Source organism: Loxodonta africana, chromosome 2 (assembly GCF_030014295.1).
Source record: "Loxodonta africana isolate mLoxAfr1 chromosome 2, mLoxAfr1.hap2, whole genome shotgun sequence".
NCBI lineage: Eukaryota > Metazoa > Chordata > Mammalia > Proboscidea > Elephantidae > Loxodonta > Loxodonta africana.
Window position 1 is genome coordinate 156047940 of NC_087343.1, and position 23815 is coordinate 156071754.

General features: G+C 41.4%; 1 protein-coding gene across 19 annotated transcripts in view; it reads left to right on the plus strand.

Annotated features, from left to right (window-relative positions):
* The window catches only part of ARHGAP26 (Rho GTPase activating protein 26), a 544325-nt gene that overhangs the window by 264343 nt on the left and 256167 nt on the right, over positions 1 to 23815 (plus strand). For all 19 annotated transcript variants that reach the window (XR_002786201.2, XM_064277594.1, XM_064277597.1 and 16 more), the window contains one exon: positions 10873 to 10909. Coding sequence is in view for 18 of the 19 variants with exons in the window: in XM_064277594.1 (XP_064133664.1) it covers positions 10873 to 10909 (37 nt within the window). In the remaining variant the exon portion in view is untranslated. The remainder of the gene's footprint in view (positions 1 to 10872; positions 10910 to 23815) is intronic.

The following is a 23815-nucleotide window of genomic DNA, read 5'->3' on the forward strand; positions in this document are numbered from 1 at the left end:
TGATGTGTTGAAGGCTTCTTTTTTCTAGCCAAAGCTGTGGTTTAGAGAAACATATCTTGCTGAAGCAATGCATATGACAGATTAGAGCAGAGAGAAAGAGAGAGTGGAGCCAGCAAAACTTGGGAGAAGGCCAATGTCAAGATCCAGGTGAGAAAGCAAAGAAAACCTAACTAGGGTAATAGGAAAAGAAATGAGGAGTAGGTTCAAGATATGGCATAGTGATAGTTGATAAAACTTGGAACTGATTGGATATGTGAGGTAGAAAGAAGGGGGAACTCAAGGATGACATTGATATATTCTTTCCTGTTCTGTTTTTTTGCACATTTTTCTTTGTTCTTCATTCTAGAGTTCCCTGTGAAGCTCAACTAGGCTTTTCTTTCATGAGCTTTTTTGTGTTTGCCATGACTCTTGGTTACGAGCAACAGAAACATAGCTTTTTAAAAAGGACGTTATTGGCTCACTTAGGGAAAGAGAAGTAATGAACTTCAGATAGGTCCAGAGGCTCAAATGATGCCATCAAAAATCAGTCTTCCTTTGTAACCTGGCTCTGCTTTGCTTTGTTTGATCTTTTTTAACGTGGGCTTTGCTCATGTGGTAGCGACATTGGCCATAAAAGCTCCAGGCATACATGTTATTCTTTTAGCAACCCAGCAAGACCTTGTTTCTAATAGTTTAATAAAAAGTATTAAAAACAAGTACTGTTGACTGTGTTTGGCCTGGGGTGAATCTTGTCCTTAGTAGGGTGCAGTGTCTGGATCACAGGGTCAAATTTGACGACTGAATTATGATTGATGTTATTGTTGTGTGTCGTCTCGTTGATTCTGACTCATAGCGACCAGAACTGCCGCATGGGGTTTCCTAGGCTGTAATCTTTACGGGAACAGATCACCAGGCCTTTTCTCCTGCAGAGCTGCTGGTGGGTTCGAACTGCCAAACTTCTGGTTATCAGCCTCCTTGGAATTGGGATTAGTTATATCCAAACCACATAGACTTGGGTTAGGGATGGCTTGTTAAGGATGATAAGGCGGTGTTCCTAGAAAAAAAGACACGTTGCAATTTAACAGGTTTCTCTTTATGTATGGCCTTTCTGGCCTGGGTTTGTGGTTGTGCTAAGATGATTTGATAGGCCACAATCTTGCAAAGGGATTGGACAGTTTACAATGCAAATAAAGCACATAAAAATTTTGTGGGGATTGGTTAGTTTTTATACAAACTAGGTGACTGTGGCCTACCTAGGGGAATGGACAATTTTGCCGTTATGCTAGGCTTAAAAGAACCTATCCTACAGAGGCTGAGAGGGACTTCACTACCATCAAGAAGAAGAGCTGGAGCAGAATGCATCCTTTGGGCCTGGGGTCCCTGTGGGGTCCCTGTGCTGAAACCTCCTAGATCCAGGCGAGAGAGAGATGTAATACTGGAGACAGCATGAGATGGCTCAAGATGGCACAAGATTATATGAGCAATGAGAATCAGAAAATTGGTACAAGATGGCCTCCCCACCCATGGAGCAAGGTGGTGTAGTGGGCTTGCCAACCCACAGAGTGAGAGTTGAGTGCCTTCAGCCCAGAGGCTTGCTGGCAGAGTGGGGTGCCTCCAACCCCTTGACAGTGGAGCCATAGAGCTGTAGCACTTGACCAAGTGGGAGCTGGGGGAAGAGGCCCCAGCAAGAGACCCCAGTGTGGCCTGCCAGCTAGTACAGCCAAGAAGGAACTGAGAACTGTATTGGTTGGAAGCTACCCTGGTTGACAAACTGTATCCTGTCTCCTGAGTTGTTCCTGTTACTTCCAAGTTGATCCTGATTCCAAGTTGTAGGCTGTTACTTCCCCAATAAACCACATGATGTGAGTATTGTCTGTGAGTTCCATGTGGCCATTGCAATGAATTATCGAACCCAGCGGAGAAGTAGAGAGTGCTGTGGGAGGGACGGCTGGTGTCAGAATTAGTAAAAAGGTTGAAGAGTGGAGATACGTCTGATCTCCATCTCATAGGAATCAGCTTTGTGCTGATGCTGATTGATGGTGATTGTCATTATCCCACCTGAAGTTAAACGAGTTCTGACTGCCAGCTTAAAGTTGGTGACGAGCAACTTACAGACATGCATGCTGAGCAGGTGGTAATAGCAGGTGTCCAGAGCACTTTGTTTTCCCTCAGTATGACTGAGGAATAATACAAAGAGGTAAACCCTTGGTATCCATAAGTTACAAAGAAACAGGTAATGCATGAACTAACGGAAAGTTTATTTTTCTGTCCATCGTAATTGTGGTGATCATATTGAACAAGTAGTAATTTCTTTTTTCACCAGCATACTGATGTCTTGGTATACAGGAAGGTTCCAGAGGCTATCAAAAGACTATCTGGCCAAATAGCACAGCCATTTGGTTACTTTTTGCTGTGCCACTTCCCAAGAGACTGTCTGAGTCATGAGGTGCCTCTGATTGCCTAGGAGAGGGGAGACTCAGCACCATCAGGTACAGCAACCCCTGTCTTAGCTCTCGTTCTAGAACTCCCTGGTGACACCACAGGCTCTGAAACTATTAGCAGTATTTGTTATCTGCTGGGTGGAGAGCTAAAATTCAGCAGTGGACAACAGAAAATAAATGGCTATATAAGGGATTATGATGGCCTCGAGTTAAGCCAAGGAAGATAAATCTGCTTTACGTTTTCTCACAGCAAGACCTGAATTGTGTATTTTCATTCCCCTCTAAGGTAAAGATTCATAGCAAATTCACTAGATGTTTGGAAGAATTAGACACAATCACCTGGAAATGATAGATCTGGCTTACCTTTACTGTCTGATCAATGCCTTGTCTTCATTAAGTCTCATATGGGTTTTTTTGTTTTTGTTTTTATACTTCAGTCTCTTATTTCTTCTACTTAAAACTATTCATCTAATTAATATTTATTGAGTGGTCTGCTATATGCCTTTTCATATCTAATTCTGTGGGACAAATGCACTGTGGCAAATGCACTGTGGTGGCAGTGCAGAGGGCAAGCTAAAGCGAGCGTTGCTAGCTGAGCAACAGAAAAGCAGCAGTGGCCGTTTTACTTCCATTTTCTTGAGTGAGTTTCGTCACTCAGTCTGTAGTGACGAGATGTCCGTTTCCGATGGGAGGAGGAGGAGGAACCAATACCCAGCTCCCAAGCTCTGTCTCCTGGAGTTGAGGCACATTCTTGTCTACTCCAAGCTGTTTATTCAACCTGGTTTCATCCAATGTACTTAAGATTCAAACAGTTCTTAAAAGATTTTCAGAGGGTGGCCTGTGGCCCACCGGTAGAAAGAGAGGGTTTTCCTGATCCAAAGGGTTATGTCCATTTTTGGGTTTTTATGGGTGGTATTCCACAGACCTCTTTAAAATCTTAAACAGCAGAGAAGTCATTTTGATGACTAAGGTGTGCCTAACCCAAGCTGTAGTATTTTCAAGCACCTCCAATGCATGTAAAAGCTGGACAATGAAAAAGGAAGACCAAAGAAGAATTGACGCACTCAAATTGTGGTATTGGCAAAGAATATTGAACATACCATAGACTGTCAGAAGAATGAACAAATCAGTCTTCAGGAAGTACAGCCAGAGTGCTCTTCAGAAGCGAGAATGGCGAGACTATGTCTTGCTTACTTTGGACACATCATCAAGAAAGACCAATCGCTAGAAAACAGTGTCATGTTTGGTAAAGTTAGAGGATCAGAGAAAAAGAGGGAAGATCCTCAATGAGGTGAATTCCCACAGTGGCTGCAGTAATGGACTCAGACATAACAATGATTATGGCTTAGGACCAGGCAACTTTTCATTGTTATACATCAGATTGCCATGAGTTGGAGCCAACTTGACGGCAACTAATGACAATTCCACAGACCAAGGGTGTTTGACTAGTAACTTCTTGCAGGTATTATTAAAAGTTCATAAACTTAAAGTGTTGTTAGGATTTGCCAAGCATTCTACTGAGAAGTCTCTGCCACACAGTCCTGGGCAGTGCTGGCCAGTTCTCACCCTGAATGCTCATAGTTTTTAGGAAGGATTCTTTGGGCTTCCTAAAGTGTTGTCTCAAGGTGGTTGTGGTTTTTCAGTTGCTGCTCTACTTGTATTAATTGGAAGTTTGTAGAATTACTGTTACGTTTTAAATTGGTTGGAAATTTTGTTCTTAAATAATGGTCGTAATGTTATCATTTAAATTACTGCTTAGCTTCTTTTGAGTTCTTTGTGACTGCCAGGCTGTTTTTCCACTGGAAAGCTGGACTGGGTGAGGAAGTTGTATGATGTCATGGTTGCATACAGACTCTAGTCTAGAGAGTTCTGCATGGTTTACATCCTGACTCTGCCATTTGCTATCTCTGTGACCTTTGGAAAGTTTATTAACCTATATGATGCTATGAAATAGAAGCAAGGGCAGTATGTACCTCATAGGCTTTCAGTATGAAGTAAAATAGTACGTATAAACGCTTAGTATGGTGCCTGGCACATAACTGGTGTTGAGAAAATGGTTGGTGGTGGGTGGTTGTTTTTATTTTTGGCTGCAGTAAAAAAAAAAAAAAAAAAGAGTGAGAGAAGGATTGCTGTAAAAAGATGGCATAGATCGCCTTTTTTTCCCGTTAAAAAACCTGCTGCTGTTGACTGATTCTGACTCATAGTGACCCTACAGGACAGAGTAGAACTGCCCTGTATCCAAGGAGCACCTGGTGGATTCGAACTGCCGACCTCCTGGGTATCAGGCATAGCACTTAACCACTACACCACCAGGGTTTTCTTTTTTCCCTTAGTCACCCTGATGTGTTTTACTTGGCTATATTATAAAATCGAAATACTGAGATTAATGCCACTGGGTCCCTCAAACTACATTTTCATCCTTAGCCTTTCATCCCATAGGTGATAACCTTCTATCACCAGGGAAGTTTTTTTTTTTTTTTTTTTTTTTTAGCCAGAAATGCGAAGAGAAGGAAGCAGGAGGATGGCAATGATGATGATGGAAGTTAATCTTTTTAGAATGCTCTATGGGGCATAGAATTTGCATTCTGTGCTCTGTGTTAAATATTTTATATGTATTATCTAATTCTCAACAACTCTAAGAGGTGGCAAATATTAGCACCCTGTTTTACAAATGGCAAGCCTGAGGTTTAGAGATGTTAAGTGTTTGGAATATATAGCCGATAAATGGTAGAGCTGGACTTTGAACTTGAACAACAGATTGCTACAAGCCTGCCACCACTGACAAACAATTCGAAAGAGCAGGCCCTAGAGGTGGTGGGCCTCTTGTGGGGACAACATGATACTTGATGGCGTGGAACCAGCATGTGCAGTGTTTTAAGGTGTTGGCACGTAGCTCTCTACCTTGGTATATCAGGGTTACTGCTGGGTGGGAGGGGTTTAGATAGCCTAGGTAACTTGAAAGAAACCAAAAGGAATCATAGAGCTTAGGTGTGGGTTCAGGTACTCAGGTAAAGGTGATACAATTTAGATTGGAGCAGCGATTTTAAATAAATTTGCCTATGAATCTACTTTCTCCAACACCTTCATTTTGTGCAGATTTCCATCCAAAGTGTGGTGTGGCCAAGTGCTAATGCAGCTGTTTGTACAAGTAAAAGTTAGATTGTTTTGTCTAATTATTGCTTTCTTTATGTGTTTAGGTTATATATATATATATATATATATATATATATATATATATATATATGTATACCTTTTTTTTAATTCTTCCCTGTACTTTCTGAGTAAGGCCTGGATTATGGCAATAAAGGTTACCCACAGAAAAATTCTGGAAATCCAAATGACTCTCTGTATTCTCTCCTAATTCTCTAGAGACATGTAAGTTGAATTGGCTCAGCAGTGAACAGAATTTATTGCAAAATCACATCTGAGTGCAGAGGAAGCGTATGAAGGCGTTCCTCAGCCTTTTGGTTTATTAAATTGTGCTCTCATTGTAGCTTCTGGGTAAGGACTCACAGAATTGTGATGCCCTCTGGTTTGTATCTGAGACCCACTTTTCTATCCTGGTTTTTATCTTCAGGATTGAAACCTGTGGTTCAGAGAGAATATGAAGTGTTCTTTTTTTTTATGTTAGGTGCCAGCTGATTGCGTGATTTAGCAGTGAATGCTTCAGGCTGGCATCAGGAGGCCACTCCCAGTTTCATTTTCTCTCTGTCTTGGGGCACATTCTTTCTTCCAGTGACTCACTTTCCCTAGCTGCTCACTGTGTCTCATCACCTGTATTGTCGTCATCATCGTAATGTTTTATTTATCATGTGGTTGGTGGTTAAGAGCTTGAGCTCTGGAGACAGACTGTGGGAGTTCCTGTCTGGACTCTGCCCATTTCCGGTTGTCTAATCTTGGGCAAGTGACCTAACTTCTCTAATGCCTCAGTTTCCTCTACTGTATGATGGGAACAATTGCGCTGGTGTAAGGCTTGATCGCGATAATGCGTACAGAGTGCTCAGCACAGTGTCTGACCCAAAGCGGGATTTTTTTTGGTATCGTTATCATTATCACTAATTTATTATTGTTGTAATTATTACTTAATGGCTCTCAGATGGACCCTGATAAGACAAACATATATAACTTCCATTCTCTACGGCATACACTTGAAAACAAATATTCGTTGGCATAGATATTTAACAAATCTTCATGTACTGTACTCAGCAGAAACATACACACATCAAAGTGTATAAAGCCAGAGGGCTAGGAAACTTCAATGTGGCCAGGTCCAGAGTGCTCTAGTTAAGCAGGACAGATACACTTTAGCTTAAGGTGCATTGTTGAGAGGTGCGTTAATCATTTCCGTCTTCCTAGCAATCATAATTCAGGGATTGTTTAGTGACCTGTAACCCCTTGAGTTGATCTGGAGAGTTAGGTTCTATCCTGTCAAGACAGAGGCTCTTGAGAGGCTCAAGGGAAAGTGTATAAATCTAAGGTACTCTGCTAATCGTAAGTCAAGAGGCAAAGCCAAAGAGAGCTCTTATTTCAGGAAATTGCTCTTGGCTCTGCACCTCAGTCTGATGCTTGTGGGCATCTATGAGATATATAGAAGAAGGTTTTTCCCAAGCAAACTCTGACCATTGGATGTCCTTGGCTCCTGCCAGTATAGAAGGTATTTATGAACTGTAGACTACTGGTGTGGCTTGGTGGATATGTGTGCTTGCTGCTGCCCAGAAAAGCAGAAGGGGGCTAGAACACCCCCAGAGAGGCAAGATAGAGTACTATGCCACTTACCAGCTCTGTGTCATTGGACAAGCTTTGTAACCTCTCTGAGCCTCAGGTTGCACATCTATCATACGGGCATAACACTAGTAACCTAACTCATATGATGGTCACAAGGATGAGATGATGTCATCGGTGGCCTTGATAAGATCTCAGTAAACAAAGCCATTCTGCCTTATTGTTCTGCTGCCCCCACCTGTGGCACCTCTGTGGTGGCGAGGCTGTTCTCCCTACCCTGGCCTTCCTTGTCATGCCATGGTTTGTTAGCTTCATTTCAAAACTCATTCTCCTTGGCTCATTTACCCAAACCAGACAGAGATTTATGGTCTAGCCTCAGAGGAACAGGCGGCACATGTTTTTCACGCCTTCAGCTCATTGATCATGCCTCCAGTTTGGGGAATGCTTGGGTGTTCCAGGCAGGGCTCTCTGATACCCAGGAAACCTTAAAGGAAAGTAATTTGGTGTAAACTCACCACATAATTAAAGAAGACTGAAAGCCCCAGGTTTTGCTATTCCTTCTGAATGTCATTTATAGATAGGAATGAATTCCTCTGGATACAATGTTTGAATTTAATGAGACTAGTGCAGTGATCAGGGATGGCTGAAAATAAGACTTGCTAAAATGTGGTCTCTTTCCCTCCATTTCCCTTACCCTACCCAACTTTCCAAGGTTAGTGAATGAATACTAGTCACCATGGATGCTGTCCCTGGCTATTAGGAGGCCCCCCATTTCATTCATAGGCCATAAGGCTCTCTAGCATTGGGTCACTGTCCCTCCCCTCTCCGGCCCCATCCTCGTCTCTACACTCCTCTGCCTTGCACTGATTGCCAGCCACACTGGCCTTCTTCCCTTCAAAAACCACACTTTTTTTCCATGTTAAGGATCTGCACCTGCTGTTGGCATTGGCCCCCAGATCTTCCTAAGGAGGCCTCCTCTCATCATTCTGGCCTCATGCAAATATCACCTCTTCAGAGAAGCTTTGCCCTGACCTCAGGTGTACAATACTCTTTTTTTAATTTTCTCCACTGTATACTTAGCAATATTTGAAATAATCCTGTTTGTTTACCTCTTTATTTCTGTTTTGTTCATTAGTGGGCAAGTTCCTTGAGAGCAGGGACCGTAAGTCTCTTATTCACCTGTATTCCCAACACTTAGAACATTGACTGGCCATTATAGGTACCCAATAAATATTTGTTGAGTGCATGAATGATTAAACAAATTAATGAACTACAAGTAACTTTAGAAATTACCCATTCAAGAGGCCTTGGAGCTTTTCAGTGCCAGTATCCTGTTGTTTGATAGCCAATTAAGTAAAACCGATAAAAAGCAAAGGGATGAGGCATTTGGATACCTGCGGTTTTAGCTTCAGTCCCAAGCCCTTTGCCATTCCCTGTGCATGTACCGTGGAATGTGATTTGGAAACCATGATCTAGTGCAGATTCTTCATTTTTATAGATGATGGAGGTACTGCCCAAGGAGAACAGGCAACTGGGTTCCTTCTGCTACAGATAGAAAGTAGCATAACCTTGATGCTAGCCTCTACCCAGACTTCGTGGTGACTTTTGCCCTCTTACCAAATCTCCTGAATATTAAGCAATTCTTTTCCCTGTAGTATAGTCTAAAGCACTTGCATGTGTGTCATACTTTAGAGTTTTCAATATATTTCACTTCAGCCTTGTTTGATCCTCATAATGACCCTGGGAGAGGTAAACAGGATAACTGTCATCACTCCCATTTTGTAGATGAAGAAATTAAGGATCAGCAAGATGAAGTGACTGATGGTGAATCCCATGGCCAAAATCAAAGTCTTTTGACTTCCAATCTCTAGAACTTTTAAGTCTGTACACTGATAACTTTTCGTTCATCAGATAGTCCTCAAGTACAGAAACCTGTTCCTTTTATCATAATCTTTCCGACCTTCAGTAATTGGCTGTCCAGCTTTAGTCTTCTTTAGAAAGTGAATAATAACTGGCGTAAAACTGAATGATTTGGCTGAGTTTGATGATAATTCAGAGACCTTCTTGGCCAACTCCTTCAGTTTACAGATGAGGCAGTAGAGGCCCAGAGAAGTTAAGGGACTTGCCCAATGAAACAGAGCAACTGAGGGGCCAAATTGGACCAGTTTGCAGCTCTTGACCAGCCATCCATTTCCTATCATATTTCCTAAGAGGTGAAAAATCCTTTTTGGGGGGTTTAATGGCTCTCTCTTTTTTTTTTTAATTTATTTTAATGGCTCTCTTCAGAGATGTTTGTCTTGGGTTCTCTGGAGTTAAGTAAGTGGTTTTCAACTGAGGGTGCCATCACAAAAAACCAGAATGACATGGGATAGCTTTTATTTATTCATATTTGAAGTCATGATGACAAGCCTCCCCCTATGCCTTTCCAGACCTACAGAATCATATTCACCAAAGAAGAGTTAGGGCATTGAGATTTTTTTATTTTTCCTTTTCTATGAGGTTTCATCTTATTTAATAAGGGTGGTTTATCAGGCATTGGCAGATTATGGCCTACGGCCAAATCTAGTACACACCTACTTTTGTATGATAGCCTGTGAGCTAAGTGTGGTATTTATAAACATTTGCAATTGATTTGATATCAGGGATACTAACTTTGAACTCCAAGTAAGTGAAATGTTGTCTTCCCTTTCCCAAAAAGAATTCCATTTATAGAAACCCTGGTGGCATAGTGGTGAAGTGCTGTGGCTGCTAACCAGAAGGTCAGCAGTTCAAATCTACCAGGTGCTCCTTGGAAACTCTATGGGGCAGTTCTACCCTGTCCTAGAAGGTCGCTATGAGTCGGAATCAACTCGACAGCAGCGAGTTTGGTTTTTTTTTTAGATCTGAATTACAAAAAAATTATACTCAGTTATTATGATTATGTTTTGAACTTTGCCAGCAAAAAGTTGGTAGAAATGTATTTTCTTATATAATTTACCTACATATTATCCTCAATTTTGCCTCTTGGCCCTTAAAGTGTAAAATATTTACTATCTGGCTCTTTACAGAAAAAGACTTGCCAGCCCCTGCAATATGTCATTGTCTATTTTGTATTGGGGCATTTTTCCTTTTTCTATATTTGATATATAATTTAAAGGATCTTAATTAATTGTAAAAATAATATATTCTCCTTATAACATTAGAATTTACAAAAGCATAAAAAGTGATTAGTCCTATTCCCCAGTGTTATACTTAACAGTTTTTAATGTATCTTTGTCCTGACTTGTCACTTTCTAGTTGTGGGACCTTAGTTAACCTCTCCAAGCCTCAGATTCCTCATTGGTAAAACAGTGGTAATAACAGTTTCTACCCAAGAGATTGAGATGACTCATGTGAAGTGCACAGTTCTTAATGATTTTTAACTAAAGGTTTTTTTTTTTTAATTTTTGCTCCTTTTTAGCTTAGTCTGTGTGCTTAAAAAAAAAAAAAAAAAAGATGAACTTTTGATTTCTTTAACACTGAAGTTCCACAGGTGATTCAGATGCACAGCTGCTTAAAAACTGCTGAAGGAAATACTTGATAGATCATTATAGAAAGGGGTTCATGTCTGGATGCCAGAAATTACCTTCCATCTTATGGCACAAACTAGGGAGAAGGGGAAGCAAAAAAGAAGGAAGGTAATGGTTTCCTTCACTGAAACTGTAGGGCTGTATAAAATGCACACAAGTAAGTTTTTATTTCTGTTTTCCAGGTCTACAACTCGAACAAAGACAATCAGAACGAAGGGAGTAAGTATGTTGCTTGGGTAATTTTGTGCAGTTGGGGTTGGGAGTGGGGTTAGAGAAGTTGCTACTCCAGGGATGAACCACCAGGAGGTGCTGTGGTCATGTTGGGTCTGCTCAGTTTCCCCAGTGCAGTGTGAGATGCTTCCACCCTGGCTTTCTACCGCAGTGACTCCAGAAGGACGTTCAGTGCAGCATGGCTGTCAAGGCTGTGAGGACATGTTGCGTTTACATAACCTTCACACTACAAAACATTTTCACCTACATTATCTCATTTAATCCTAGCTCCAGCAACCACTTAAGAGCCCCTTAATCCAGTAATACCCAACTCCCCAAGAGTCCTATCTTGTGGGAAGGCCAAAATTGACCTTGTCTTCTGCACAGTCTTGTCCAAGGAAGGGGGAGAGACAACAACTGTCCTAGGTGATTGCTTAATAAATGTGTTTTCTTTGTTGCCTGTTTGGAGAGGAAAGAGTAGAGATGGTGAATTATGTAATAATATTCCTCTTTGATGGATGGAAGTGACCCTGGGCAGCCTCTGTAGAATACAGCACATTTTCCCTGCTAGTGGCTCTGAAACACTGGTTAATCGTGATTTCCAAGGGTGCCTGTAACCTTGTAAAGGTGATAGGATTAAAATGAAACTGCTGCTGGTAGAGTATTTGGGCTGATTATCTCCTTGGTGCGTAGGAGAAAAAGCAAATTCCTTCCAGGTTGCTGCACAAGAACAAAGGAAACCTGGCCCCTTGCTTCAGATTTGCTTTGTAAAATCCACTTGGAAAAGAAACAAGTTCAAAGGTAGCCTTTCCATGAATTCTAGTAGTGTCAGAAAAATCACTAGAGCAGTGCCTCTCCATGTGGACAAAGCATGAGCTATTTTTCATGTGAAAGCCATTTTAGGATAGAGGTTTTCCTTTCATTCTCTGCAGAATACAGATTTTATCAGGATTTTTATATAAAGTAGGAAGTGACTTGGAATTGCTGCTGTTGGTAGGTTGAGAGGCCTTTGTAAGAGGAAAAGATATTGGTTCCTCCCACCCGCCTCCAAACTTGAACAAGAGAATAAATTTTCAAGGAAACAAAGAGGTGATTTTTCCACTCTGTATAATTGCCTACAATGAGGATATATTTTACAGTAAGAGCTGTAAATAGCTAGCATTTATGGACCACTTTCTGTATGTGTCAGGCACTAAGAATGTTTTATATACATTAGTTCATTTAATACCTGCAACCATCCTGTGAGATAGGTTCTTTTTTCTTTTTTTTTTTGAGATAGATACTTTTGACCTACTTTGTAAATAAGGAAATTGAGGCTAGTAAGCTCAGGGGATGTGATTTAATCTAAGCTCTGTCTGACTCCCAAAGCTCCACTGTTAAATACAAGGATAGTCTCCTTCCCTAAGAAAAGAACAATGCAGAGAGTTCCACTTTGGAAAGCATAGACATTTGCAATGCTTTGCTTTTGGCATTGATTTATTCACAGAGTGAGGTGAGTTGCCTAACTCAAATATCTAATGATTCTTCAATTGCTTACCCTTTCTTCTAGCAAGCAGGAGAGAAAAAGATGAGTTAAAAAATACTGGCTACTTTTCCAGAAGTTTAAGACAGAAATTGTTTTTTCTACGGTATCCAACTAGTAGTGACAGCAACAATATCCTAAAAGATGGCAAAGCCAGGGTAGCATCCTGGGTTGGTGCTTCCCCACTTCATTTGGCATTAGGGACCGTTTTCCACATTATACATTTCCTTAGCTCCCACCTCTTAGAAATTGTACTTTTAGTGTCTCTTGATTGCAGTAATTTACAGTTTCACCCCACACCCACCCAGAGGGCTCATCTGCCACAGGTGGCGTCGTTGTCCTGGGTCTTGATTGTTCTTTAATTCTCTTATACCAGGATCTAAACTTTTTTGAAGGTAAGAAGTCAATCTGATACGAATTTACAAGAAGGGGCATTGCTCTTTCTACCTTCAGCATCCAAATTCCAAATAGCTAGCATTTTCTTTTTCAGAAAATGTTTTGGCTGGAATTTAAATGCATGCATTTTATTAAGAGCCACGATACTTTGGAGGGACAGGTAGCAAAAGGAAATTCCTTTGGGAACAGTTTTGAATTTGTTGCTTTCAACTTGAGGTTTCGCTCAAGGCATACAGTGCCTGTGGGGTATAATATAGGGCTATAGATAATGTCTGCCAGCTGCTGGTATTTTCCAAATGGCCCAGTTGCCAGAAAGAGGATGGCAGCAGATAAATAAATGCACATTTCTTTGCAGACCCTTTCTCCTCTCTGCTTGTCTTCTCCCTTCTCTACTTGGACTGCAGGTATAAAGGGGGTGAATTAATCATTTTATGGCACATCATCATCACTGTTTCATGCAAGGCCCCTTTTTATCTGTTTCTCTTCCCCATTCCTTTTCATTTTCTTCCCCATAGGCCACCATTCTAATATGTACTTCTAAGATGTATTCCTGGAAAACGTGTATGCCTCTTTTATCTACCTGTGTTCTCAATTTTTATAAATGGTTATTTGTCTTGTTCTGTTTCTTAACTTTGTTCCCTCAGCGTTGTGTTAAGAGCCATCCATATTACCCTGAGTATTTCTAGACTGTTGCATACTCTTACTGCTGCATACCCCATGGTGAAAAAAGAAAGAAAAAAAAAAAAAACGGTTGCCATGGAGTCCATTCCGACTCACAGCTACTGTATAGGACAGAGTAGAACTGCCCCATAGAGTTTCCAAGGTTGTAATCTTTACAGAAGCAGTCCGCCATATTTTTCTCCTGAGGAGTGGCTGGTGGGTTCGAACTGTTGACCTTTCAATTAGCAGCTGAGCACTTTAGCCATGTGCCACCAGGGTTCCATGATGTATACCCTCCATATGTCCATTTTGGCAGAGATGAACACCTAGAATGCCTCCAGCTCCTTATCACCGCTCAACACCACGATGAACATCTTTGTACATATGCCCCTATGTGACAGATTTTGAGGGATGTACACAGGAGGGGAATTGCTGGGGGTGCAGACATGTCCTTAGTTTGAACGCTCTCATCTTGTTCTCCAGAGTGGTCAGTCCACATCCCACCAGCCTTACTTGAGGATTTCTCCATCCCTGCCAACTCTCGCCATTATTCAGTTTTTTAAATTTTTTGGCACTCTAATAAATATAAAATGATTGCTCATTGTTGTTTTAATTTGTGTTATAATTAATGAGTTTGTGCATCTCTTCATGTAGCTGTCAGGCTGTTGAGTTTCCTCATCTGTTAATTACCTATTCTTGTCCTTTGCCCATTTTTCTATGGCAGTTTCAATCTTCTACTTGTTGATTTGTGGTAGTTCCTTCTATAGTCTAGATATTAACCCCCTGTTAGTTTTATACCTGTTGTCGTTGAATTGATCCTGACTGGTAGCAATCCTATAGGACACAGCAGAACTGCCCTGTAGGGTTTCCAGGCCTGAAGTCTCTATGGAAGCAGACTGCCACATCTTTCTCCTGTGGAGTGGCTGCTGGGTTTGAACCGCCAGCCTTTCCATTAGCAGCTGAGCGCTTAGCCACTGCACCACCAGGGCTCCTTCTTGTTAATTTTAGACGTTTTAAATATATTTCCTTATCCTGTCATGTGCCTGTTAATATTATGTGCAGTATCCTTTATTGACTATAAAACCTTTACTTTTAATATAATGAGTCTTTTTTTCTTTTTGCCTTCTGGTTTGTGATTTTCAAGTTGTGTTTTAAATAAGTCGTTTCTCACATCACAGAGATATGCATCTACATTTTCTTTTATTGACTTTATGATTTTGTCTTTTACATTTAAGGTTCTAATCCAACTGATATCCACCTTTGTACGTGGTGTTTAACAAGGATATAGTTTTATTTTTATCTGTACAAAGAGTTGGTTTCGCACCAGCATCTACTAAACTATCCATTCTTTCCCGCAGTGACTTGTATGTTAGGTTTGCGCATCTGAACTCTTTGAGCTCTATATTCTATTTCCTTGGTCTGCCTGATGGTTCTTGAACTAATACCTCTTGGTTTTTAACATGATAACATTGAGGCATATCTTAACATCTGGTAGTTTAGGTCTCCTCTCTTTACTCTTCTTTTTAAAGATTGACTTAGCTGATGGTCAACCTTTGTTCTTCCATGTTCCAAAATTTAGAACAAGTTCAATAAGTTCCTTAAGAAATAAAATTTTGACACTAAAGGACAAATGCTGTAATATCCCTCTTAATGTAAAACATCTACGCTAGGCAAATTCATAGAGGCAAAAAATTTTTAAGGGGATGAGAGGGAAATGGGGAGGTGTTGTTTAAAGGATTCTGAGTTCCTGTGTGGTGTGATGAAAAGCTTCTGGGAGTAGACAGTGGTAATGATTGCATAATGGTGAATGTAATTAATGTCACTGAATTGTACATGTAAAAAGTGTTAAAATGGCAATTTTTTTGTTATGTGAACTTTACTTTAATAAAACTTTAAAAAATTAAATTGGGATTGCATTGAATTGTATAGATTAACTTGGAGAAAAGTAACATTTTTATAATATTAAGACATCTCCAAGTACACTGAGTGTCTATTTATTCACACCATGTATGTTCTTCATTCAATTTTAGTTTTCTTGGTTAAATTAATCCTGAAATGTTTCATAGTTTTTGTTGTTAATATGAATATATAGGATTTTATTTTTAAATGTATTTTCTGGATAGTTTTTACTGGTCCAGAAAGATCCCATTAGTTTTTATTTATATTGTATTGTCATTCTCAGGACTTTTAGCAGTTCTACTAGTTTGTCAGTTGGCCTCTCACCAAGGATCCTGCTGCCAACATGGACCTTTCTCTGGGTTTGTTTCTGGAATATTAGGAATATACATCAGTAATATCAAGTTCCCTAGTTGGTCAAATTCTCACCTAGTAGAGAAGAGAAGGGAAAAGACAGGGGAAAGTATAGAAAGAGAAGAAGGTGGTTTGTTGCTCCCTAAAGCTGCTTTACTGAAGAGGTGATCACTGCCAGTGTCAATAGTCTAGTCATCTGATACCTGCCATTTTCCTCCTTTATTATGACAAAGAACAGGGCTCTGTATTGGGCAAGAACCCCAGCTCCCCCTTTCCCACTCATCCCTTGTGGCTCCCTTCACCATTTTAACATGTATCTCCTGAGCCTCTAGGCCTTTTCTTTCACCTGCCTTTGGCTGGAGTTGTGAGATTTACTCCCAAAAGCTTGATGAGAATTGGTTCATTCTCCTTTGAAATGAGCCCAGGTCAGAAGCAGGAGGAAAAGCTAGGAAGTGGCCTGTTCTCAGCCCAGGCCGCTGAAGTGCTGAAGTTCCACATAAGGGACAGTTAGAAAGCTGAGAACTCGTTAGAGAAGATAGACTAGTCTAGTACAAGAGTATGGGAAGAACAGCCTTTTAGAGAGTGAAGTAGGTCTTTTCCAAGTTTGAAGTTTTAAATCATAAATGTCACTGCCTATTTATCTCTAAAAAGATTAGCTTGTTTACAGAAACTCTGCTCTCCCACAGCATTTCCAGCTGTTGGGAGCCTGAAGCCTGACAGATTGAGACAGAGAGGATTTAGTCTCTTAATCCTGGCTTCATAGTGCCACTTTCCTCAATGTAGGTATTAGTTTGAATTCCATAGGTTAATCAGATTATAGTCAAAGGAATATGCCCAAATTGCTCCAGGCGTGCCTTCCCATTCAATCTAGCACGCAGATCTACGTTGGCTATCTGGCCTTTCAGGATGACATTGTGGGAGTTTACTTGTTTACAAAACTTGTTTAACATTTTGCTGTTTGCTACTACCTGAACCTTTTACTAGATTTAACCGTGGGAGTCTTGTTTCCTGACCCACCAGGCTGTATGCAGCTCTTCATTCAGTTGATACCTCTTGGAGTTCTTGAGTGCATGTGGCGCTGGGCCTCATGAGAGCTGAGGGGGTTAGACATTGGCAGCTAGAACACCTATCTCTGACTTTAAGTTGTATATGATCTGCTTTTTTAGGTTCAGACTACTGGGAGACAATAGACAGAGGGCCCAATTACGTTAGTATGTGTGTGATATCCATGCTACCTACAGAGGTATCCAGTGGGTAGAATAAATGCCAAGAGCTAACTAAGAGTGAGCTCAGAACGGAATTCAGTCTAGGCTAGAAACACTTTGCTTCCAAGTCTTAATCCTTTTATTTCTTCCAGTTTGTTTGTAATCTAGTGCTTTCACAAGATTTGAACAATTCTGAGGAACCCACTCCAATTTGCCAATTTGTCATTCTTGTTGAGAGGTGGGGGAGTAGAAGTGATTGGAGAAAGAATGGAGTTAGGATCTAGTCATCTTCATGGCCTGGACACTGAGTGTGCAGACCCCACTAGTAAACAGGTTTAAAAACATGGATTTCATGTATTATAAAAGGAATATCCAGTGGTCTTTTCCTTTCTGTGGAATATTAAGGAAATACAGCAAAATAGTTTTCAAAAAATCAATAAAAATCATCTGTAACTTCATCCCTGGAGATATTTTCTTCCTGCCTTTTTCCCGTAATGTATGTATAAATACATATTTTTTACTTAATTAGCATTACAGTGTATATACTTGCATGTATTCTGCTTTTCAGAATTTATAGGCATTTTCCCATGCCATGGACATTGTTTATAGATATCATTTGTAATGGCCGTTCAATATTCTTTCATTGGATTATATCCGAATTTGTTGAACCATCTGCTGTCATTCAACTTTAATGTCCGTTGCAGATTTCTGCTATTATGGATAACACGGGGCTGGGCATCCTATAGCAATCTTTGTAGGCACCTCGGGTAGTTTCTTTAGGATAGATTCTGCCATGTGGAGTGGAGAGAGCTGATGCGTGGAGGGTACTGTGTCTACAGTGTAGGTTAACATACTGGCATGCTGGCTGTGGAACCTTGGATAGGTACTGGACCTCTTCTGAGCTTTAATTCCCTCTTCTATAAAATGGGTATGATAATAATACCTACCTCATAAATCTCTTGTGGGGATTAAGGTTCAGCACAGTATCTGGCATATTAGTTAGTAAGTATGTAATTACCATTGGCTGTTGTCCTTTCCATCATCTGGTCATACCAGTTACTTGCTCATATTAGAAAGGAAAAGACCACTGGATTAGCAAAACTGCCCCTGAAGAGAGTAGGGAGGGGAATGAAGGGAGGCAGCTAACACTCCTGCTATTTTGGTGCCTTACAAGTATTAGCTCATTTAATCCTCATGACTGCATTTTTCGAAGTGGGGTATGCACATCACTGATGGTACCCAACATCATTTTAGGTCGTACACAGTCAAACATTTTAAATAACCATTTAGATTTAAATATTTATTTTAATGTCTATTAAGGGGGAAAAAAATGCACGAGTAGCACATAAACCCCTTGATTTTACAAATGTATTTGCTTAATAGAAGGTTAGACTTTTTTCTGTAAAGGACCAGATAGCAAGTTTTCAGCTTTCAGGGATCACTCAGCTCTACCCCGTAGTGTGAAAGCAGCCATAGACAATAGGAAAGTGAATGAGCATGGCTGTTTTCCAATAAAATTTTATTTACAAAATCAAGGACCAGGTAGATTTGGCACACAGACTGTAGTTTGTCCACCCTTGGCTTAATACCAGGATAAGTTTTTTTTTAATTTGTCTATTTAAAGATGGTATGAGGTTATATCAGAAAACATGAAAGTGGTACATGAATGATTGATGTTTGCAGAAGTGCTCCTCACAAGAACCAAGTTTACAGGTGCACAAACTGAGGCTTAAAGAGGTCAAACAACTTGTCAAAGGTAACAGTCAAGAAGGAGTGTTGCTGAGGTTCAAACCTTAGTTGACCTGATTGCAAAGGCCATTTTTCTGCCCACTACTCTTGATAATGTGTGAAATCTTTGCACTGACCTGTCGTCCTGTCCCTATGTGGCCAACCCATTAGAGTTGGAAGGAGTTTCATCATCAGCCTCCAGGTCCTATCCCACCTGGCTCTTTGCTGCCTCTCCATATGCCTTCTTAGTGATCCCCCAGTGAGAATCCTTTGTGGTTCTCAAACTCCTGTGCATAAGCTGGTGGAAATGTGGTTCTTTCTCCCTTTCCCTGACTAGGAGAGCCAAAGTCACATATTTCAATACTGACCTTTGGGCTTAAGAGGTTCAGACTTTAACATAACCCACTACTCTCCTGCAGGGGTTTGGTAACAAAAGAAACGCTGCTTTACACTTGTTGCTGTTCTATGCACTTCTCATTCTTCAGGCTGTCGTTCAGATGAAACGCCCTGATGGTGTTTGATCGAGACTGTTCATGTTCTATGAGGACAAGGTGGAGGACCAGCAGAGGAGCTGGGGAGGGACGTCATTACCACTGCTGTTTCCCGTTGCCCTGCTTCTGATGTCTACATCCCCTTCATCTCTGAGCCTCAGCTTGCCTTTATCTGTAAAGCAGAAAAAGAGGTTTATTCTAAAAGATCACAGGGGAAAGCCTCGATGGGATTACATGGGCCTCTATTTTTAAAAGGTTTCTAAAGCCTGGAACCATCACTGAAGGTCTGAGAGTCCCATGGAAGCAGCAGAGGGCAGAGATGAGAATTATTTTTTTTTTCTCTTGCTTCCAGCCACCTTCGGCCTTTTGCTGTTAGAACACCAACAGTGAGAGGCAGGATGAGGCAGCCACTGGTAACCAGGATCCCTTTGGGATCAGAGCCATGCAGTGGCTGCCAGGTCTCCACTGGTCGGTGGCTTATAAATAGAACATTTCCACTTTTAAACCTGAGAAAGATGAAGGCATTAATGGGCATTGCAGTCTGGCCTCTTGTGCCCTGGCCCACGAGGCAGTCAGCTGAGTATACCTTCCCCTCGAGCTTTCCATCCACACCTACCAGGTCTGGGCTGATAGAAGACAGGCCCATGCTCCCTCCCTAGCTTGCGTTACTTGCAGCTCCCCTCACACTCCTCCTGGCCTTCTTTCTTTCTCTGCCTCCCACCCCTCCCTTCTGTGCGATGGCAGGTTTTTGCGGCCACCACTTTCATCTTCTGACCACAGTCAGGCGAGATGGTTTAATTCTAGTTCACCCTGGGTGCTGAATTTCTCCACCTCACTTTTCGTTATGAGTTGTACACTCAACACAGCTGCTGTGACCTGCGTTGAGCTCAAATTATATTTAGTTGAGCTGTAACACCCCAACTTGAGAACAGCCCTTTTGGGGGGCTGGGGTTTGGAGAGAGAGGAAGGAAAAGGAACAGCTTGTCTTCTAAGAGATTTTAGTATGGGTTCCCTGCCATTTTGTTTGGTGAGGCCCCATCCCCTAAGGATATGACTGGTGATCCAAGTGCTTCTGAGACTACCCTGGACAACCAGAAGCCTTTCCACTTGTCTTAAAAGACATTTGATAAATCCATCCTCTCTCTCAGCCTGCTTTAGACTGAGAGATGTAGCCAGTGTGTGACCTCACTGTGGCCTAATATCCCACTTCCCCTCAGTGGCATAGTTGCTCTGTCGACAGTGGGCTGCCACCTCGGCAAGTGTGAGCCACCCCTTGGCATCCTAGTTTGGGCTTCAGCCGAGCAATAGTGAGCAGATCTTTGGCTGTCTTTTTCAACTACTTTTTTTTTTTTAAAAGCCCAGTACAAGGAGTTGTTCAGGCAGAGACTGAAAGATTTCCTCCACTACAACCAAGTGCAGGAGCTCACCAGATCAATTATAATATCAATAATTGCAGTTAATATTTATTGAGCACATACTATGTACTGGCAATGAGATACAAATGACAAACATTCTGTCATTTGATCCTCAAAAGAACCCTTTGAGATAGATAGTGTTATTGACCCCATTTACATACAAGAAAACTGAGGCTTCATTCTGAGTACAAGCTTGTGGTCACTCAAGGTCATCCCTTCCCACTGTGACCAGTTTTTTCAGATCATGCAAGTCAGCATTTAGCATGAAAGGTTTTCTGAGTTGCTATAAAAAAAAAAAAAATTTTTTTTATCGAAACGACTCTGGCTCATGGCAGCCCCGTGTGTGTCAGAGTAGAACTGTGCTCCATAGAGTTTTCAATGGGTCATTTTTCTGGAAGTAGATCACCAGGCGTTTCTACTGAGATTCTTCTGGGTGGACTCAAACTTCCAACCTTTCAGTTATCAGCCTAATGTGTTAACCATTTACACCACCCAGGGATTCCACATAAGGTTTCACAGTGGTTAAGAGTTTGGCTGCTAACCAAAAAGTCAGCAGTTCAAGTCCACCAGCCACTCCTTGGAAACCTTGTGGGGCAGTACTACTCTGACCTATAGGGTCACTATGAATCAGAATTGACTCAATGGCAAAAGATTTTTTTTTTTTTTTTTTTGGTTTTAAAGTACTATGGTGCAGTGGTTAAAGCAATTGATTGCTAACCGAAAGGTTGGTGGTTCGAAACCACCAGCCACTCCATGGGAGAAAAATGTGGCAGTTTGCTTCCGTAGAGATTTACAGCCTTGGGAACCCTATAGAACAGTGCTACCAGTTGAGAGTCAGAATCCACTCCACGGTAATCGGATTGTTTTTTTTGGTTTTATAAAGTACTGTCGCCCACACTGGGGGTAGTATTGAATAGTGGTTGAGAGTGTGGCTTTGGAGGATTATACCCATGGTTGGAATCCCAGCCTCACCAGTTCCTAAGTGGGAAATTTACTTAATTGCTGTAGGTCTCAGTTTCTTTATCTGTAGGGTGGAGATTGCTTTAGTACCTACATCATTGGATTGTTGGGAGGGTTAAATGGGACTAAGATAGAAATCTTTAGCTCAGTGGTGCCTGGCATTCTAAAAAAAAATCTAAGCAATCGTTAAATGTTGTTTTCTACTATTATTATTGTTGTTAATAACATCATCTGATTATCCAAAATCAGAGCCTATTTCTATAAAGGCAAGACGTTTGTACAGTCTTTTTAGAGCTTCTCAGAGTGTCATCACAGACATTGCTTTATTTGTCACAGCACCCCCATCTTACAAATGAAGGCAATGCATCAGGGTGGAAAGGTGGTATATCATCTCAAAGGCCAGTATGTGTGACCCCAGGGCTCAAACCTTGGGCCTCTGATTCCTAGTCCCATCCTTTCTCCTGCCCTTTGCTGCCTCAGTGTGTTGTGACCCAGAAAATCTCTAAGCCGGGGCAAGCCGTGGTGGAAGGATGGGTTGGTAAGGGCAGGCAGTTGGTTCTCTGCTTGAAACACTTCTGCCTTCGGAAAGCTAGTGATGATTTCTCTTGCTTTATAAATCAGTGCACAGCCTCCCGGGCCTCAGGCAGAAAGAAATGAAGGCCTCTGGACTATAATTCATTCTTGTGATGTCCAGATCCCGTGTAGGAGACAAATGGTCCTGATTAAGCTGGTTGCATTGAGTTTTGCTCTTTCGCTGCTGTCCTGATTTGAAATCTTAAGGGGGACTGGGAAATTGCAGATGTAAAACCCCGCAAAGAAACACTCTTCTCTGCCGAGGTTGGTCTGTAGTCCTCTGCTGGGACCATGTGAGGACCCAGACGCTGCCACCTTTGCTGCCTGTGTCTTGTCAAGACTTAGAACGCTATTTACAGCTGCCTTACAGCCTCCCTTCACTCAGATGAAGAGCTGGTAGGTTTATTTGAGGCCAGGCAGGGATTTTGTTTCTTTTCCTGCTGCCTGTTTTACTTGCTTTACTGTATATCCCTCTCAGTTTATTTTTCTGTGTGTTGGTCCCCCCCGACCCCCCAAAAAAACCCCGTTGCCGTCAGGTCGGCTCTGACTCACAGTGTCAGAAACCATGAAAAAAGAGATAGGTGCCTATGTATCTAGAGGGGCTAGGGAATAAAATTCTGATCAGCTGTATTTATGCTTAGAGATCAGAGGATGAATGAGATCCCTGTCAATCCTATTAGTCTTCTGCTTCAGATCACAGGGCCCCTGAATTCTAGAAGTTACCAATATGTTCAGCCTTGAGGCTCCTGGGGTGTGGGAACTCTTTACCTACCAGTTCCTAGTGTATCAACTGGTGAACGTGTGCATTGTATTTGTTTATTTAGGAATATTCATTGAAGCTACAGTATTCAACAAGGCAGATAAAATCCTTGCTCTCTTGGAGCTTATGCTTCTTCTGAGAGAAACTGGTAAAAAAAAAAAAAAAAAACAGCAGACAAGTAAACAAATGTATAATTTCAGGTGGTGACAAGTGCTATGAAGAAATAAGAGCAAGGAGATGGAGAGTAACAAGAAAAGGGGTGCTGTTTTAGATACCTGGAGCAGGAAAGGCCTCTGTAAAGAGGTGATATTTAAGCAGAAACCTGAACAAAGGGAGGGAATGAGGCATGTGAGGAAACGGTAGATGAGAATTGCTGGCAGAGGGACAGGTATGTGCAAAGGCTCTGAGGTGGAGGGAATGAACTAGCTGTGTTCTAGAGATATCAGGAAGAACTGTTGTGACTGGATTAGAGGAGGCCAGGGGGTGAGTGGTCGGGGATGCTGGGACTGGACCAGGTGAGGCTATGGTCAGGAGGAGAAAAGATTGTGTTGTAAGCATTAGAAGAAGTCACCAGAGAGTTATGAGTAGGGGAGTGACATGGGCTGATGTATGTTTTTAAAAGATGACTGGCTGCTGGTGGAAAATAAACTGTAGAGGGCAAAGGTGGAAAAAATTAGAAGGCTACTGAGGCTGTGCAGGCAAAAGATGATTAGACCAAGATATTAGCAGTGAGAAGATGATGAGAAGTCATTGGATTCTGGATACATTTTGAAGTTAGAACTGACATAACTGTTTGATGGGTTAGATGTAGAGAGTGAGAGAATGCAAGGAATTGAAGATGACTGTGTTGGAATAGGACATTCAGCTAGTAGAATCCCATCTTGTTCTTTTAGCCAGGTTGCATATAGTGCGTTAGGACGGTGACTCCCAAATGTCAGTCATTTGTGTATCATGA